This window comes from Thermobia domestica, chromosome 5 (genome assembly GCF_964235325.1).
Source record: "Thermobia domestica chromosome 5, izTheDome1.hap1.1, whole genome shotgun sequence".
Lineage (NCBI taxonomy): Eukaryota > Metazoa > Arthropoda > Insecta > Zygentoma > Lepismatidae > Thermobia > Thermobia domestica.
The window spans coordinates 213,276,834-213,296,159 of NC_137458.1; the positions used below are offsets into that span (position 1 = coordinate 213,276,834).

Below are 19,326 nucleotides of genomic sequence, written 5' to 3' on the forward strand. Positions count from 1 at the left end.
AGTGCTTTTCTTTTCAGTACAGTAAATAAGTAAATGTAGATGTAGGATTATATGTGAATATATTCTGAATCTAACTGTCTGATTTTGAAATCTTATGCTCTGGTGTAATCTGTTTCTTTGTCAAACCAAAGGCCGCGAGCGAGATGGGGGAGGCTCATAACTTGTGTGTAAGTGACACTGGCAATCATTTTTGGATTGGTGAGTGCGTCTGACTTTGAAATTTTGAACTATGTATTGTTCCAAGCATTCAGCATGACATGCAACCTAGTGTCTTAAGAGTTTGAGCATTGCGTGCAAGGGGGGAGATCTGAGTGTAAGTGTGCTTATCCAACCAAACCCTCAGCTTAGGTATTGGAGGTTATTACGTAAACATTAAGAATTGTTTTGATAAAGATGATTGTTGTTGTTATGGCGAACTGGCACAGAAATTTTTACTTATATATAAGGCAGTTCGCATACGTGTAACTTTTTGCGGGAATGGGGGCAAGATAATGGGGTCATAAGCCGTAGCTCGTTTTGCTTTTATACGTAAATCTGGCACTGATTAAGCAACATATTTTTAGTAAATCATTACAGAAGTTCAATTTATTTATTTGCTAAGAAAATTGAGATCCTCAGCACTAACGCTGCAGCGTTATTAACGCTCATATAGTCCATCCAGTGTTATAGCCATTGATCCAATAAGCCAGCGTTATCGCGCCCAGAGGCGTTGACAATGCTTGGTTAACGCGTGGTTGCCGCCGCTCTCTGTCAGCATTAATTGCGGGTTGATTCCGCTCATATACTCCAAACCTTAAGTGTCTTCACCACCGAAAATTTTAGAAATTTTCTGTAATATCTTCAAAACAAATAAAAATATTCAAAAAGCAAAGAAGTACTGCACTAGACAATATTAATTTTCATGTGATATTGTTATTACGACTCATATATCAGCTTTCGATTTGCAACTGTCGGTAAATTTAGCATTTTTTTGAAGGTTCTGTAAATAGCAGCACACCACAAGCAAATACATGAATTATGGTAGGGTGTCACATGCAAAATCAGATTGTCTAGTGATTTGAATCTTTGCTTTTTGATTTTTTTTTATTCGAAGATATGGCAGAAAAAACTCTAAAGTTTGCGGTAGTGTAATTTTGCTATGGTGAGCACTCTCAATAAACAGGAAAAATGTAGCAAAAGTGAGTAGGTTACGCTAAGTTTAATATCCCTCTCATTAAAAAGAAGGTATTTCAAGTTGATAAACACAAAGCTCCGCATACAGTGGATGGAAACGTTAATCAACAAAAGGAAGCAGAAGTTGTCTGTTGTCATGCTGTAAAGATCCTCAGCATATGCATTAGGGCAGTGTCGTCTTCCTCAACGTATGTTCGTTGATTTGTACCTTTCTTAAGCATAGTTTCGCAGATTGGGCCAACACGTAAAAAGGGCTCCATAAGATTATATTTTGATTCGACTTTCGTTAGTGGAAAAATACAGAATATAACAAATCACATTGCTGAGATAAAAATACACAAGGGAAAAGATGACATTGTTAAATTACTAGGCACAATCATGTGTATATATGCCAAAGTTTTTCACCGCATGAAAGCACCCTACCTACTCACAACAATCTTAGAAGTTTTGAAACGTATAAATAAAAACTCTAAGCAAGTTTATCATTGTATGAATTCTTTTGTTCACGAGAATATAGGTTATCATTTTTAGTAATGAACTGCAGAGTTTATTTTGATGTAATGTGGAATGAAGTTACATTTTTATTTCCATTCCATAAATTTCATTATGGTGTTGCATTTCTTCAGTTAATGTCATATTTTGAATTACCCTTTCACCACCTCTATTGCAGTGTATAAATGGTTAATATTATGATTACATTTGCTCATTCTGCATTTGTGTAGGAAAAATAGTACGTAATGTAAGATGCTTCTACAAGTAGGTGCAGAGAATGAGGGTCAGAAACAACCTGAACAGTGCTTTAAGAGGCTAAGTATCTTTCTTTTCCAGAGAATGGTGTAGATTTTTTTGCACTTCAACACTTAGAGGATAGAGACATCGAACAGCTAATACCTCAGGCAGGGCCAAGAGTAAAATTCAAGGTTAACTGGAAATCTTGGAAACAGGATCTTCAGAAAGCAGATGAAAACAGGAGGGTAGGTTATTCTTGTGTGTCAGCTACACATCATAAGTGGAATCCTCATGTTATATTTGTCAGTAGTTCACGTACTGTAAAGTAGAAATAGACTCGTTAACATGGAAGTCGGGAAGTAGATGTGACCTGTTTCAACTACACAGTAGGTATGACAGACTTCTTTCAAGATGAAGGCATTTTGCTTAATTCAATGCGCAATCTGTGAACACCACTATTTGTGATCATGCATGTTAACCACAGAAGTTATAAGTATAAATAAAATGTGCTTTTTTTTTTCAGGCAGACATACAAACCAGAACAATTTTTTAGTTCCTCTTTCGCATTCATGTTATGAAAATCATAGACTGTGTGCTCTCTTGCGTCAACGTCCACAAATGTTTCTAATATCTGTTAGATGTGAAGTGTACAAAACTATACATCCCTAGAATTGGTGATAGATCAATAGCAATAATGTGCCTGTATGGCGGTATTGAAACCCAGCTAATACCATTTAACCTTAATTTTGCCAATACCAACACCATTGAATGTTACTATTAGCCAATCCAATTCCTGTACTCCTACGCTGATAAATTTCACATAATAGTTGCTTTAAGTTGTTACACAAAAACTGGCAAGTTGATGATGCAATTCTTCTTCTTGCGATTCATAAGAGCATTGCTTCCGTAGGAAATGAAAGACTTTAAACTTGTAAAAAAGAGAGAGATATTATAATTAGCTCATTTCAGACAATCATTTCTCTCTATTACTTTTCAGAGATGTAATGATCTTCCTCTTTCCCTTTTTTAAAACACTATTAAATGTTAATAGTGTCATACTGTTGCCAAGAGTGTCGTTAACATTGGTCTTGCATTATATTGCAAAGGATTACTAGTTTCAATAAATGTTAGAGTGTAAAAGTGTATTGATCTCTTTAAAAAAAAATCAATGTTTTGGACTAGTATTGTTAAATTGTGTTTTTAACTGATACCACATACCTTTGAAGTCAGGTATCAACCATTCTGATACTTCTTGAAATCTTAGCTATCGACACCGATATTATTGATTTGACGATCCATGTCTACCATTAGATATGGATATATACCATTGATGGATTTGCCAAACAGACTTTATCACTGCCCACACTTCAGTTTTCCACAAACATCCATCAGTATTGCAAGCATCCATATCTGCATTGGCCATTGCTAATGCTGATCAGATGCGTTAATATCAGCAAAATGGTCCTTCCGTGGTACCTGGTATGAGCCGCATTATGAAAATTGACAAGTAGTTAGAATTATAGTACCTCCTTTAACACAAGTATATGTTTGCTCACATTTTTGTTTCCTTCTTGTCTGACGTGGTACTTAAGAAATTAGTCATGTCCTTTGTAGTGTTTTAGCAAATGGCATTCACATGTTTATTAAATACTCATGCTTCTTGTGAGTCATTTTAAGGTTTGTACTCAGTTGCAGGAAGAAGCAGATAGGTTGCTTCTTGACTTAACAACGCCAATATCGTTTGGAAACAGTTCTTGGTGTGAAGGAAGGAAATCAACATTCAATGCAATAGAGAGAGATAGATTAGAAGAAACTCCTGGAACATCCGCAGATTTACGAGAGGAACACCAGCAGGAAGAAAACAGACAAAATACTTCTGACATTCAGTCTCTTCCTTCCAATTCCAGTTCAACTTCTTGCACTCACTCAGTGGAAGGCGAAAAGCAAATCAGGCACAGCGAATCAGAGGGAAATCATGTAAGTTTTGGTTTAATGGAATAAATGTCTACAGGTTTTAATCATGAATGTTTATGGGACTGAATAAAGCAATCATCGCTCAAGGGAAATACATCAATATGGCTTTGTGAATGTAACATTTTTAAAATTGTTTGCATGCCTCTTCTGTGTGAACGTGGATTTATGTCCAAATGACAATTTTCCGTACATGTTAGGTTGTATATTGTATTTATCAATCCATGTTCCTTCTTGATACAAAGAAATCATAAATGGGATCTTATAAGTTTATAAGTAAAGTACAACACATTTTGGTAGCATGTGTATAATGTGAATTTTAAAGATTTGGGAGAAGGATTTCACATTCATTTTTATAATTGAGATCATAAAGGAAAGGGTATTACAGTTTCTTAAGCAAATTTTTAAAATTGCACTCATTTCGATAACCAGACATTTTATCCTTACCCCATTCTGTATACAGCTGGAATTTGCAAGTAGTTACACTGTTACTTCATGCCACTAGCCAGGTTTCAAAGCCAAGCGTGCTTCGTCGTCAGCTGAATCCATGAAATACTACAACAGGTGGATTTCATAAGGTTTACACGAACTACAGTATAGTTTTTTCTCACGTTTACAAATACGTTGAGCACCTAGATAAAATACAAAACATATTGTTATAGCTACTTGGTTGAGATTGTGAACATGAGAGAAAAGTAGAAAACGTAGTTGCTGTAACACTGAAATGAAAATCTGTGTAGTGAAATCCACCAGCGTCGATCCACCTGTGGATGAAGCATGCTTGGCTGAAAATCTGCGTTGTTGAGTGAACAAGCGAACTACTTAGAAATTCCAGATGTATATATGAGGGTTGAGAGTTCTATATGTAATAGCTATACGAAATGGTCTTTTTACTTCAACAGTTTGGGACCAATTTACTACAGAATTTTGTTTTCGTTTATGATAATTTAATCTAAACATAAAAAATCTACAGTAATTTTCTGTGAAACCTCGTTTACTATAAATGAAATAAACATTTGGTAAAGAATCGGGGTAAAAGTACATATCTTTTTTTATTTTCAGATACACTCTCTTGCTGCTATTTAAGAAATGTTTTGTCGAATCCCTTCTTGTATTGTACTATTAATGTGGGATAATGGAACATACAGGGACTTTTTCCTGTGGACAAACTCTCCCCAAAAGACCCTGATTGTGATTTTGCGTTTCTGATTAGTCACTCTGATATTATAATCAGATATTCATGCTCATGTTTTCCCTATGTACATTCTCTTCAGTTCAGGTAATTTTAGGTAACACTTCAAGTTGGAGGACTCGTGTAAGAAACCTTAAGGGAAATTATACCTTGTTTTTACTGATAATTCATTTTCATTCTCTACATTTGCACTACATTTATATTTCATTAAAAGTTTTGAAGGTTCACTTTACAATGTAAGAGGAAAATGCAAACTACAGTGAAATAAAAAGATAAAAATAATACGCTTATGAATCAGAAAATGTGAGGTCAGTGTATACTTTCTCAAATCTTGCTGTGATTAGGTTTTCAAATGGAGATGCAAGCCATGAAATATATTTGTTTTCGTTTTCTTTCATTAGGGACTTCATGGATATCCTTGTTCATAATGCTTTCGTTGCTTGCAGGTGCTTACTATATTGCAATGCACACTGGATGGAAAAGCCATTCTTGCTAAAGGAGAAAAGAACAATGGTTTACTAGATAATGCTTCAAGGTGTAATTTAGCACGACTTATAGTAAAGCATGAGTTAGAAGAAAATCCGACACGGCTAATAACACGAGGTGAATTTACACGCTGGGCACATGAAATAGCAACCATTTTTGGGAAAGAATCACCATCTGTGTATTACGCAGCTTACATTGGAGCCACGAACTACCAAACAAAACGCAATGCTTCTGGGAAGTTGTATGAGGCCTACATTTCAAGAAGAAGAGTTCTAAGAAAGAGAGGAGATATTCCAAGTAGAAGGTCCTCTTCTGCATCACCTACATCTTCACTAGGTGACGACACAGACATTGTTGAAGAACCCATTCCAGACCCAGTAATAGATGAGAAGTTACAGTGGCTCAGAACGTCACTAGATCCCTGGCATGTTGTGTGCGATAATTGGAGAGCAACAGCAGAAGCTAGATTGAAAGCCCTGGAACAGCCTGGGATGGTTGGTGCTTACCTTGACTTGTACCCTGTTTTGAAAACACCACAAGGTTATACATTGGTAAGTGCACTGTTACTGTACTATTGCAAAGTATTTAACAACTGAGTGAGGTGTCTCATTTTTCACAAAACACGTGTTCATTTCAATTCAACGCTGTCCTCATTAAAACATATAGGTCGAATAATGAGGTGGGGAAAAACATGTAAGATTTACATGTGTACAGACCACTATCACAAGGAAACAGCTCCACCCATAATTGCGCTCAGGCACAGTTTTAAGCTGTGAGAGCTAGATTTAGTTAAAGTTTTTGCATCAAAATTTTGACTGTTAATAGCTATATACATTATGTTAATTGTATTTTATATTCTATTTCTCTCCCTTCCATACTACAGTTTTATATCATGTATTCTGCTAGAGAAAGGTACGATGTGGTCTTGATTTGATACGTAGATTTTACTTTCCTTGACCACTACTTTCATCTTATTATATTTGGTTGTTTGTGAATATGTAAAATTGCTGAATTGTAACATTGTGTAAAAAATGCGAGTTTTGTAATTTATTTTCTTCATTCTCTTTCCAATTTGGTAACTTGAACCACTTGAAAGTGAGGAATTAAAAAAAAGACACATAGAAATAATTAACTATGTCTGTAGATTAAAATTGAAGTCTCCTTGCACTTGCTTGCTGGTGCTGTGAAATTTTGTCTTTTATTTTTTATTTTATTTATTTATTTTTCTTAAGAACCATGGCAAAAGGTTAATATGTTTTTAGTGGATGTGAACTTGATTGGTTTTAGTCATTGTGAACTTAGAATGGCCTACATGAGCTTTGCACAACTTGAATGTTGATCGTAGCAATCTTCCAGAAAAGGGTTCCAGTATATTACCAAAATATTGAAGAAAAATAGAAACTTAAGCAGGTAATTTTAATGTACAGAAATGGTTAATTTTTTTAAGAAAAAAGTTTGCCCGTTTCCTGTTATGTTTGACACATCGGTTGCTTATCTTTTAATGCGTTAATTACTATTATGAAAAATGAATAGGAAAACTTGATGTTTCATTCCTGTAGGAACATTACTGAGAAATTTTACACTTGTTTCATATTTAAGATTTCATCGTGATACCTCACTACTAATAATGTTGCTCTTTTTGCAGCTGTTGGAGGACTACTCCTTCCTTTACCCTGGTACTGAAGACAATTTGTTTAACAGAATTGTTCTGCTTCAAGACAAAATTCTGCATTTGTTGGAGTTGAAAAGAAATTTGAAAGAAATACATTCTCTTTCAGCACCGTACATCTGTGCTATTCATGGTAAGTACAGTGCTTCAAGCACTATTTATTTTTGTAATACAGTCAAACCTAGGGTGATCAGGCGTACTGATTTTCGCAGTACAGTATTATTTTTCAAATAGCTTTCCTGTGTGTTCCAAAGACATCTAGAAAATTGAGATTTGTCCTTTTTTTAAAAGTCCTGATTAAATTTATTTGCAATACTTTAATGTTTCATTCTTTATTCACAACATATCGAATCACAGGCACTTTTTTTCTGAATGATAAACTTTTTTTTCAACACTGCTCAAAAAATTATTGTTAGGAAAATAAAACAATCGACAAACCATTGTTTTGTAATGCAGTTGGTTTTACTGAGAAAGTCTTGTTGAGATGTCGGTAAGGCAGGATTGGTCACTTATTTCAAGTCACAGCAGTGACGCCAATCAATTTAACTGGAGTTTCCTCGTGCCAGTCTTTTTCTGTCATGTCTTAAAATAATCCCAGACTCTGAAAATCAATTTTAAAAAGTAAGTTTTTAGCCCTAAACGAAGTTTCACTATACGTTCATAAAAATAAACTACAAGCGCATGTATTAATTATGTGTCTAATTAATTATAATGCAAATGATATTATTTGATTATAGTACAAATAAATTTGATTCATCTATTTGCGACTTGCAGTGTGAAGTATTTGCGCTTCTTTCAGTAGTATTACTTGTCTAAATACATTGTTGTGAATAGGCAGAGAGAAAATTCTTTATAGTTCAATCGTGACCTTTTTTTATTGTTTTTGTTGATACTCCATTAAATTGTTTGAAATTCTTTCAAAAATCTTGTATTTCGACATGAAAGTATTTGGAGATGTGTTGATTTCTTAAAAATGAATGATTGCCTTGAGGTTAACGTGAAATGAAACAAAGAGATACGTATTGTCGATGCACAGGCTATCATTTATTATTATGCTTCTGTCCTACTTTTCACTTGTCAGAATCTGGTCACCCTAGTCAAACCCATTTAAAACATCATTGGAGGGGACCAGAGGGAAAGGAGCAGTTTCAAAAGTGCCCAATTTTCCCGTTTTCGGTGCACCCATACACTTTGGTGTGGGAAGAGGTCGTGGTCTAAGACCTTCACATATAAACACTGGTGGGCATAGCTCAGTGAAACATGACCAAAAATGGGTCAACAATACAATGAAAATGCCCATAAGACGTGCATATTTTTGACATATATTTTGTATATTGCCCAAAAGAAGGGGCGTGCTCCGTTGAAGGTTGATGGAAGTGAGACTACACGTTGAACTCTACAAGCACTATGAGTTTCATCACACTCGAGCCTGCGGAACAGAGAAACAAATCGGGTCAAAGTCATATGCTCAGAGTGGCTTTATATGAATCAAACACCTTACGTTGTTCGTGCGCATATCCACTCAAGGCGCAGTAATCGGTTAAAGTACTGCATTTTCGTTTTATGCGATCTTGGTCGGGTGGGGACGATTGCATTATAGGATAGTTTTGTCAATGTGCAAATGAAACATGGAGAGTTGGATGTTGTGCCCATGTCATGCTCATTATTTGGTACTTAGGAATGGGCAAAGAAATGTAGCACGTCCGAAGACATCCACAAGAAGACGAATCTATGCTCTTGAGCGATATCGATGAACCATTCGTCAGAGGATGAGGAAATCGGCAATTAAACCCTTTTGCATACTTATGTACAAGTACTTTTGTATAATACGTCGTACATAATAATCACCTCAACTGCCTGAGCGGTACTGGGAGTAAGGAAAACCTTGTACTACAGCTCCGGTAATGAATAAATCATTTTGTACCTTTCAATAGCACGTGTTACTCTAGTGCAATGATCATTTTGTTTCTTCGAACAATGTTTTTTTTAAAGATATGGTGTAGAATGTGCGAAATCCTAACTAGCATTCGCTTCCACTTATTTCATCTATAAGAAGACCATTCAGCGGAAATACGACACATGGCTACGGCATTCTCTTGCGAGAGGTTTGCCTCATATCAAGCCAGTCTGAGCATTGGAAATGGTACGTCCCTTGAATTTGACCCGATTTGTTTCTCTGTTCCGCACACTCGAGTGCGATGAAATTCATGGTGCTTGTCGAGTTCAATGTGTAATCTCATTTGCATAAAACCTAACGGAGCGCGCCCCCTCTTTTGAGCGATATACAAAAAAATATGTCAATCAAATGCGCGCCTTTCACTCTTAGTTATGGCCACCATTATTTATATGTGAAGGTCTTAGGCCACGATTTCTTCTCACATCAAATTGTATGTGCGCAACGCAAACGGGAAAATTAGGCAATTTTGGAACAGTTCCTCTGATACTCTATTAAGCGGATGTTATTTATGAACAGCAAAATCAAACATTTTCTTTTGCTTGATTTTAGTTGTACACATCATGAAACGTGTTTCTACGAAGTTTCAGCTAAATTGAAAATTATGAATTTGCCGAAAATCGCATTTTAAGTTCAAAGTTTACAGTATTGCAAGACATAGAGTATAAACTATTATATAGACGTTTGAGAGAAAACAAAAGTATTGAGCTTAATCGGTAGATAGTAAGCGTCCCTCACACCGGGAAGTGCCACATAATGATATTGACATGTTTTTGGTTTTAAAAGTAGTGCGTAATTGGCCTTTATTTTTGTTTACGCACTGCAACTTCTTGTAGGAAGTCTTGAATGGAAGAGAACTTAGTCCACAAATCTGATTACATAGACATATCATTGGCACTGTTGAAAAAAGTTTTAAAACATCTACAGCTTGTAAAGTGTGTAAAACTGAAGTTACTACCGAGTCAGCATCCTCTCCATCTTATTTAATTGCTTTCGTATAACAGTGAATTAAGTTTTCATTTATGTGCCACAGATAGTACATAATAATGACCTCACTTATATGGAGACCTGTCATGTAATTCACCATTTACTGATTTCAGATAAGGACATTTCACCTGACGTGAAGACAAATGTTGCTCTGATTTGTCTGCCACTGTTGCTACCTGTGGTACCCATCAAGAGGAACTGTAAGAGGACAACATGGCGCCCATCAAAATTGGAAATACGTGATGGATTCATCACACACATTACATCTGACAGTCACCTGCAGAACACAATTCAACAGAGGAAAGAAAAACTACAAAAACTGGGGGCTACATTTCAGCCTTTGGTTGTTCTTGTGGGTGAGGACATAACGTCAGTTACATGCTCCTATGTCGTCGTCGAGAACACTTTGTACAAATTCAATTCATTACAAAGCGCTGTTGACACATGTTTCAAAATCTTTCATGCTACTAGTGCTAGGTATCCTGAGGAGTCAGAAAGTGTCTGGTTGTTAATGCAAAGGGGATTTTATGGTATTAAAACAGTTCATGATAGAATGACTCAAGGTGTTCGGTGTCTCATGTCTGATTTAGGCATAAGTGAACCACAATAAAGATACATAATGTTTACCTGTTTTGCATGTAAAAAGAATTTCAATCGTCCATCTGATATTCAATATCATACAAGAAATGTGTGCAAAAATATGGCAAGAGGTACCATGTTTCCTTGTACATATGAGGGTTGTTACAGGTATTTTTCATATAATAGATCACTGCAAAGACACATATCCAATGTACATAAAAATAAAAAGCAATGTAGTAATAGGAGTAGTAGTGTACTGTTAGCAGACAGTGATGTAACTGTATTGCAGTCACGTGGTAATTTGTCACAGCCTGTTGTAGAGAAAAGTAGTCAAGTTGTCACAAACGATACAGTACAAAATGTAGTGGAGGATCATATGAGTAAATTCATTTCTAAACTGTATGCACATCCAACTTTTAGCCGTTCACATGTACAAGTTGTGGTTGATGGAATGAAATCCTTATTTAGTCACAATGTGAAGAGATCTTTACAAGCAATGGTTTTAGAGCACGCAGGTGTAGAAGAGTTGCCTGGTAAGTTTCAATTAGCTCTTGAAGAAGTTCTCTCAATAGAACCTCTAAACGGGTTTGAAACGGATTACAAGCGTTTACAATATTTTGAGGTTTTAGGCACATACATTAGTCCACAGGAAGTTTTAATTGGGGAACGCATGGAAAGAAGACACACGGCTTGTGGTAGCAACATAGAATCTGTTCCTTGTACTATGCAAATGATTCCATTGCGAGTATTATTACAAAAACTTTTCAGTAAGGACTCATTTATACGTGAAACATTGAACTACTTGCAATATTTGAATAACTGTGAAGACAATGGCAGTCCTCTTTTGAACATAATTCATGGTTCTGTATGGAAGAACATGCAGCCTTCACAAGAATACTCAAGACATACATTAGTAGTACCTGTTATTATTTTCTTTGATGATGTTGAAATTGGGAACGCACTGGGGTCACATGCTGGAATTCATAAATTAGGTGCTATATATCTTTCACTTCCACTTCTGCCCCCTTACTATGTGTCACAGTTGAAGAATATTTTCCTTGTATCTTTATTTCATTCAGCTGACAGAACAAAATTTGGAAATGCAGTTACGCTTCAAAAGGTAATAGATGAACTGAATTTCCTAAGAAAAACTGGCGTACAGGTATCAACAAGCTGTTTTAAAGGTGTTGTAAAATTCATTGTTCCTGCTATAACTGGTGACAATTTAGGGTTGAACAGTATTCTGGGTTTTGTTTCAAATTTTGTTGGTAATCACTGTTGCAGGATATGCAATGCAAATAAGAACGAATTACAAAAATTAACCACAGAGGTTCCCACTTTGCTCAGGAGTGTTCTGACATATGAAGATCAGTTGCAGGTAAATGATGTATCTAAGACTGGCATAAAGGAGAAATGTGTGTGGTTAAACCTTGAAGGGTTTGACCTGTTTAACAATGTTGCTGTCGACATAATGCATGATTGGTTTGAAGGTTGCTGTCGTTATGTAATGTCATTCATTGTCAATTATTTGGTACAAGAAAGTAAAGCAATTACCATTGAGACTTTGCAAATGAACCTTGCTAACTTTAATTATGGTCCAGATTCCAATTCAAAACCTACAAACTGTATTCAGATTGATGGGGGGAACATAAACATAAAGACGTCAGCTCACGAAATGCTTATTTTGGTGAGGTACTTTGGCCTATTGGTGGGATATTACGTACCCACTAACAATTATGTTTGGCTGTTGTATATTCAATTACGCAAAATTACAGAAAGACTTCTAAATAACAGGGTTTATGATGATACTGTGATTCAACTACAAACTTTGATAGCAGAGTTCAATGAAATGTACTGTTCATTGACAAAATGTCATTTGAAACCAAAGTTTCATTTCCTCACCCACTACCCTGCAATGATGAAAAAATTTGGACCACTGAACCAAATATGGACCATGAGATTTGAAGCAAGACATAGAATTTCAAAGTTCATGGCTAATGTCTCACACAGCAGGGTAAATGTCTGCAAATCAATTGCAATACGAAATCAATTACTCGTTAATGACTTACTTCTTAATAACAATTTGACACATCACATTTCTCATGGAAAAAAGAGGAGGTTTAACAGTGATACAGCAATAGAGGTTAAGCAGAGGTATGCATTACACTCTGAAGCAGACCTTATGTCTGTTACAAAGGTTAAAGTGAAGGGCCATACCTTTTCTTTGTCTTCTATAATTGCACTTGACATTGATGAATCCAATGGACTTCCTGTTTTTGGTCAAGTAAAAGACATTATAATTCATGATGATGATATAATTTTTTCCTGTGTAGCTTTGGACACGATTGCCTTCTATGAACATGTTTTTGCTTACGAGGTCTGTGTAACAAATAACCATCTGTTTGTAAAGTATGATGAGCTGTTAACACCACTGCCACACACTTACACAGTGATGACTGATGGTGTAAAATACATTACACTTCGATGGCCAATTGATTAGAAAACAGTTTGAAATTGGTGAATCTTGTAAACTGGTTGTTGTGTAAACATAAAAGAAACTCAAAATTTTCAGTGTTATCATTCTGTATACAGTATATACTTATGAATAATTATGTAATGGTGTTACTAAGTAATCATATTTCATACCTGTAATTTATATTATTAAGCATCAATATTTTAATGAAGTCATATCGTCCTTTCCATGGGTTGTCAACTCACACAGAAGATCTTGTCGATGTTAATTAATTTTAAGTGTATTCTATCATCCTTCTTACAAGGTTTCTTACTGTATATCTTTATATACTTACTACTATTTCGAAACTACTAAAAAGTGGCTTTTTTTATTATTTACTTGTGTATAGTTTGCTGATATTTCGCCCTTCATCTGAGAGCATTTTCGAAGCAGGTAATGTTCCATCGATCTTCACATGTTAACCAATTTATAGACTGCAATCCGGTTATCTTCTTTCTTCCCTAAAATATTCACTATATAATTATATGAGCGCAAGAGAGGATGATTCTTAATTAACAAAAGATTGGCTACTTACCATGAATCCTCCCTTGGAATGCCTAAATATTTTTCATACGTTTCGGAACTCGTAGCTGGTTCCTTCCGAACAAGCTGCGAGTTCCGAAACATATGAAAAATATTTAGGTTTTCCAAGGGAGGATTCATGGTAAGTAGCCATTTTTAATTAATATTCACTATGTGGTTTAAATTAATTACAAACATCGTTAAAACTCATTACAATGCTTTTACTTAAACTATACTCTGAATATTATAGCCAAGAAAAAAAAGAGGATCACAGGACTTTAGTATTGGAAATAGGTCAAAATGTAAAGATCGATGGACAATTGCCCTCTTTGAAAATGCTTTCAGGTGAGGGGGGATATATGCACTGCATACACAGGTAAATAATAAAAATGCGACGTTTTAGTAAAATTTATATTAAACCTGTGACTTCTTGGAAGTTCATTGATACAGTGATTTATTTACAAAAAAAAAGAAAGAAAAAAAAACTGCAGTAATGGTTAAAAACTAATAGAAAAATACTGCATGGCTGCTGCTGTAGTGAAACACAATTTATTGTGGCTGAAATTAGTATCAAGTAGGTAGATATGCAGCAACAGTGTCAAGAAGTGGATGACTTGAACTGTTTAAAGTTAACCAACATCGACAAGGTCATCTAAGTGCTTGGATAGCCCATAATAAGGGCAATAGGAGGAACTCAATGATGAAAATGCTTTGTTTCATAACGTCTTGCACTGTCGTCAAGAGAATATATAACCTCAATACAAAGCAACTGTATTCAAAATTAAATATATCTAGTGACTATTATCATTTCAGTGTAAATGTGAGAAAATTGTAGTAGTTTCAGAATGGTGTTTAAGACAAACGTACAGTAGTATTAAAGCAGAATTTAAGACCATACAAGTGTACTGTTGTTCTATGAGAAGATGCCCCAAGGGAAGAGGAGTAAACACCAAATATATATGTATAAGGACTCTTGGTAAAGTATTTTTCTTTGTAAAAGCAGATGTGACATGATAAAATACATGTGAAATAAATAAGCACAAAAAATTTTATTTAAAAAACACCAGTAAATTATATGCTGCACACGTGTTCTTCCATTTACATCGTACAGACACATGGAAACCACTAGCTTATTCAATGTTTATTTGTATTTATGTACAGATTAAATAGACATCCATTTGACATGGTTAGCAACAGAAGTGTTGTGTAGTTTTGGATATTTTATAAATTTAGATTGTTACATATGTTTGATGGATAATGGAAGCTATACTTGTCTACTGCACATATATATGTGTGTGTGTGTGTTTTGCAAATAAAGCAGTGAAGTGACATATAAATTGCTCTCTTAAATTCATATGTATATATCTCCTATTTACATATGGTGAAAAGGCAGTTAACTATAAAGGTAACCAAGAAAGTTCTGTCGCTTTTTTGTGGAGGTCTGTGTTCATTGGCTCTCACACCGTGAGCTGAATGCCAATGGAGATAAAGCGAAGATCAGTTATTGGTGTGGTATATCCAACATACTAGCGGTGTGGTAGTTCAGTTACACCGTGAACTTACATAAGGACAGAGTGAACATGGGTCTTCTACAGAGCGTAATAAGGGCGTGTATGCTGTAACGCTGCTGCAGCGGGACAGAAAATATGCCAGGCCTTTGGTGAGGATGTCATAACTACGCGGAGAGTGCAGCAGTGATTTAACAAGTTAAGGACGGTGACGAAACACTCGAAGATGCACCACGTGCCGGAAGTCCAACACATGTACAAAATGAAGATCTTCAGGCAGCAATTGAGAACAATGGCCAGACATGTGAGGAACTGGGACTACAATTCAGTATGAGTGGAGAAATCATTCGGCAGCTTGGCGGAGAAACCACCTCCATCAGCTTGGGAAGTACTACAAGTTGGGTCGACGGGTCCACATGATTTTACTCCGGACCAGAAGGCAACGCGAGCAAACACCTGTGTTTCTGTGCTGTCTCGTCTGAGGAATGAGCCATTTTTTGGACAGGGTGTTTACATGTGATGAGAAGTGCGTCCTGTACGAAGCTCCACGGTCCTATCATCATTGGTTAGCATCCTGTGAACTGGTTCCAAACAGCTGATTCCAGCACTGCACCAGAAGATTCTTCTGTGTGATTGGGGAACTGCTCGCGGCATCGTGCATCTGGAACTGTTACCAGCTGATCAGAGCATCAATGTAACTGTGTACTGTTAGCAATTGAGGCGTGTTCAAGAAAACCTGAAAACTGTGGAGCCAGCACTTCTAAATCGCAAAGTTTTTCTCCTGTTACAGAACAACGCTAAGCCCCATGTGGCTAGGATGACCCGGAACACGATTTTCCGCCTTGGATGGGAAACACGTGCATCCGACATACTCCCCGAACATGGCACCGTCCCATTATCACCTGTTGTACACGACTGTACAGAAAAGCAGGTACTGATAAGATAAATTTACATTATGTACTGTAACCACTTCAAGATTTTGTGACTATGTTTCATGTAAATATGTGCACTTTTGCCATGGTGAACAATTTCCTTCATGGAAGTAACTCTATATTGTAATACATCCACGTACTTCCTTCTATTCTTCATATGTACATTGCAATATTACATTCCATACCTAACCTAATGTGTACAGGATGGTTCAAAACTTAAATCATCAAACTGTTTAGTAAGCCTCAATGATATCGAATTATTGTGTATGTTATATTGACGCTGGAAATTGACTTTTTTCTTTAAAAAAAAAAAATATATTTACTTTAGCAGTGTCAAGAATTAGCAGTGTGAAGCACAACGCCGAACAACGACATTCGTTACATTTTAGATTTCGAGAAGTACGAGAAAAACTTGCAGAATATTTCAGGAGAACAATGGGGAAAAAAATCAGCAGATAGCGACATTTATCGGAGTAATAGAAGCAAAATAGCGCCAATTAAACGTGCCTGCATGAAAGAACGGGAAGGTTTTCTTGAAAGCACTAAAATGTAACATATACCGTTGTTCGGCTCGGTGCTTCAATTGGTAAAGAGTTTTGAGAAACATTCATGAAAATCGAGTTTTTTTCTACTGGGTAATTAGAAAGAATATTTGTAAGTAGACCAAATCCTGGCCTTTTGACTAGCTACCAGTACTTTAAATAACATTATTAAACATTGTGTGTACCTGACGAAGTTGATTCTACTTGAAGTCATAATTTGCATTGAAATGGTATGTATAATTTGAACTAGGTACATACAATGCTTAATTATGTAATACAAAGCACCGGTTGCTAGTCAAAAGGCCAGAATTTTGTGTACTTACAAATATTCTTTCTAACTGCAGTAAGGAATGTATCGATTTTTACAATGTTTTTCAAAATTACTTTTTTTTAAATTAAACATATTTACTTTGAAGAAAAGGTTACTCTCCGAACTAAATAGTGTCATTAACCTGCACAATATTCAAGACACTATTGATGGTTTCCAAGCAGTTCAATGATTTAAAGGTTTTGAAGCATCCTGCTCACATTAACTTCAGTATGGAAAGCAATGTTGTAACATACGTATAAAGAATAGTAGGAAGTACATGACTACATTACAATACAGAGATATTTCCATGAAATCATTTATTTTTCCACGGTCAGAAGGCACATATTTACATGAAGGTATGTCACAAAGTCCGGAAGTAATTACTTATTGCATGTTATGTAATTTTATTTCATCAGGAGAACCTGGATTTTTTGTCCTGAAAACATGCATTTTGTACGTACTGTAAGTATACATTTCCTAGATGCAATGTTTCCAGCACCAATTTTTATGGCATAAAGTCCGTAGTATACGTATGATTTGCAGGAATTCCTGTTACATGAACTATAGTGGATGTACTAATTATCCAAATGATCAGTAACTAATATAATTTCTTCAAAATGCGTACGTACAATTATTCATTCCGAAGGAGTATATTTCAGTCCTATGTAGTGGAGTTTACATTCTATCAGTACTTTTGTGCAGTAATTACTGCAAGCTTTACTACGCTGCTTGGAGAAATTGTCTTTATACACATGGGAAAAGACATTGCGGGATTGGGTTTTAGTCTTAATTTCATTACTTTCGTCCCTGACTGATTGCAAGCTTTTCATTATACTATGGTAATAAAGTCCATGCATAAGGACAACAATACAGTCAAAGCATGTATTCGTATCCTTTCGTCATGGCATTTTCACAGTAGCGAATGCAGATTTAACTGGACTATACAGTGCTTAAGACTCCACATACAGATTTAAATGCAGTCACGGACGGAGTTTCCACCATTCCTTCATGTGATTTTTCCACGTTTGCCTCGATAAATGTCTAGCAACACCTGGAAATATAACATTCCTGTTTTGTAATTTTTCCATTCCACTTGAGTTTTAACATGACCGGTAATGGTGTCGCTCCATTATTACTGTTATTAACTATGACGTCATATCTTTAATAAGTTCTGACGTCATCATTTTTATCTGGAAAAGTAAGGAGAAAATATACGTAGAACGGACAAGAACAATTAACATTCTCGGTAATGTTGGAAAGTCATTCTTACGAAAGGTCCTAAAAATCACTTGAATTTACGTACTTTTTATCCGTAATTTTTTCTCAGTGTATAAATGAGAAAGAGTGCTAAATCTACTCTTTCGACTGTAGTTGGAACTGTTGAACCATGTGTAAGAGCAGCGCAAAATTTTGTGTCTGTAGTACAAAGGGTTTCAAAAAGTTTTGCACAATGGACTCTATTTTTTTATTTGTTACAGGAGGAGAATAAAATTTTTTGTGAACATACTTGGAACATTTAGCTATACACTAAGCCTACTCAATGTAGCCTACATCAACTGCGACGCATCTGGTCCAACGTTCTTTCCATGATGAAAATGCACTTTGGTAAACTTCTGGGGATTGACTTTTACATCATCGCTTGACATACGAAATAAGGTCTTTCTGACTATCAAATGTTTTACCGCGCAGGGGGGCCTTCGGACGTGTTTTACTCTCAGCTTTGGGCAAAAACAACCATGTTTCATCGTGGGTAATGACGCCGTCAAAACACTGTTTCCATTCTTCAGTAAAGGTCGTCATGAGTCCCTCGCACACATCCTCCCTAATCTTTTTCATTTCTCTTGTCAATAATCTAGGCAAACAACGTGCAAAAATTTTTCTGTACCCTAGTGACTATACCACTGATACCATACTAAACAATGACAAACCAATCATTTCAGCAAGCTGTCGTGTCGTCACACATCTCTCATTTTGGATGATTTGATTAATGGTCTCATTATTCACATCACTCACTACCGTCGATGGTCTACTGCATCGTGGAGTGTTCAGTAGAGATATCGCCTTCTTTAAATTTTTGCAACCACCGCTGGATACTGTTGCGATCCAATGTGTCCTCCCCATAACCAGGAAGCAACTTCCTGTGAATCGATGTGGCAGAGTCATCGCCGGTCTTGAAGAGGAACTCCATCACCGACCGTTGTCGCAACCTGACATCTACTTCACGGTCCATCATGGCTCACCTGTAAATAAAAGAAAATAC

At 36.0% G+C, this 19,326-nt stretch overlaps 3 protein-coding genes across 3 annotated transcripts in view; 2 read left to right on the forward strand and 1 right to left on the reverse strand.

Annotated features, from left to right (window-relative positions):
• Positions 1–19,326, reverse strand: part of LOC145686391 (putative G-protein coupled receptor CG31760) — an 890,751-nt gene that overhangs the window by 656,478 nt on the left and 214,947 nt on the right. The window lies entirely within an intron of this gene.
• On the forward strand, positions 144–11,016 carry LOC145685385 (uncharacterized). Its single transcript, XM_081757777.1, has 6 exons — positions 144–198; positions 1,978–2,147; positions 3,592–3,879; positions 5,512–6,102; positions 7,197–7,353; positions 10,275–11,016. Exons 1-6 carry the CDS (start codon positions 144–146, stop codon positions 10,769–10,771), a joined length of 1,758 nt encoding a protein of 585 aa, XP_081613903.1. The 3' UTR covers positions 10,772–11,016.
• On the forward strand, positions 10,862–13,240 carry LOC145685386 (uncharacterized). The gene has a single exon (XM_081757779.1). It carries the CDS (start codon positions 10,862–10,864, stop codon positions 13,238–13,240), a length of 2,379 nt encoding a protein of 792 aa, XP_081613905.1.

Excerpts from the sequence above, each read along its gene's own strand:
- LOC145685385 (XM_081757777.1), top strand. The coding sequence starts at position 144 with ATGGGGGAGGCTCATAACTTGTGTGTAAGTGACACTGGCAATCATTTT. Across the intron at positions 199-1,977 it reads TGGCAATCATTTTTGGATTG|AGGCTAAGTATCTTTCTTTT; the intron begins GTGAGTGCGTCT and ends CAGTGCTTTAAG. Across the intron at positions 2,148-3,591 it reads AAGCAGATGAAAACAGGAGG|TTGCAGGAAGAAGCAGATAG; the intron begins GTAGGTTATTCT and ends GTTTGTACTCAG.
- LOC145685386 (XM_081757779.1), top strand. The coding sequence starts at position 10,862 with ATGGCAAGAGGTACCATGTTTCCTTGTACATATGAGGGTTGTTACAGG.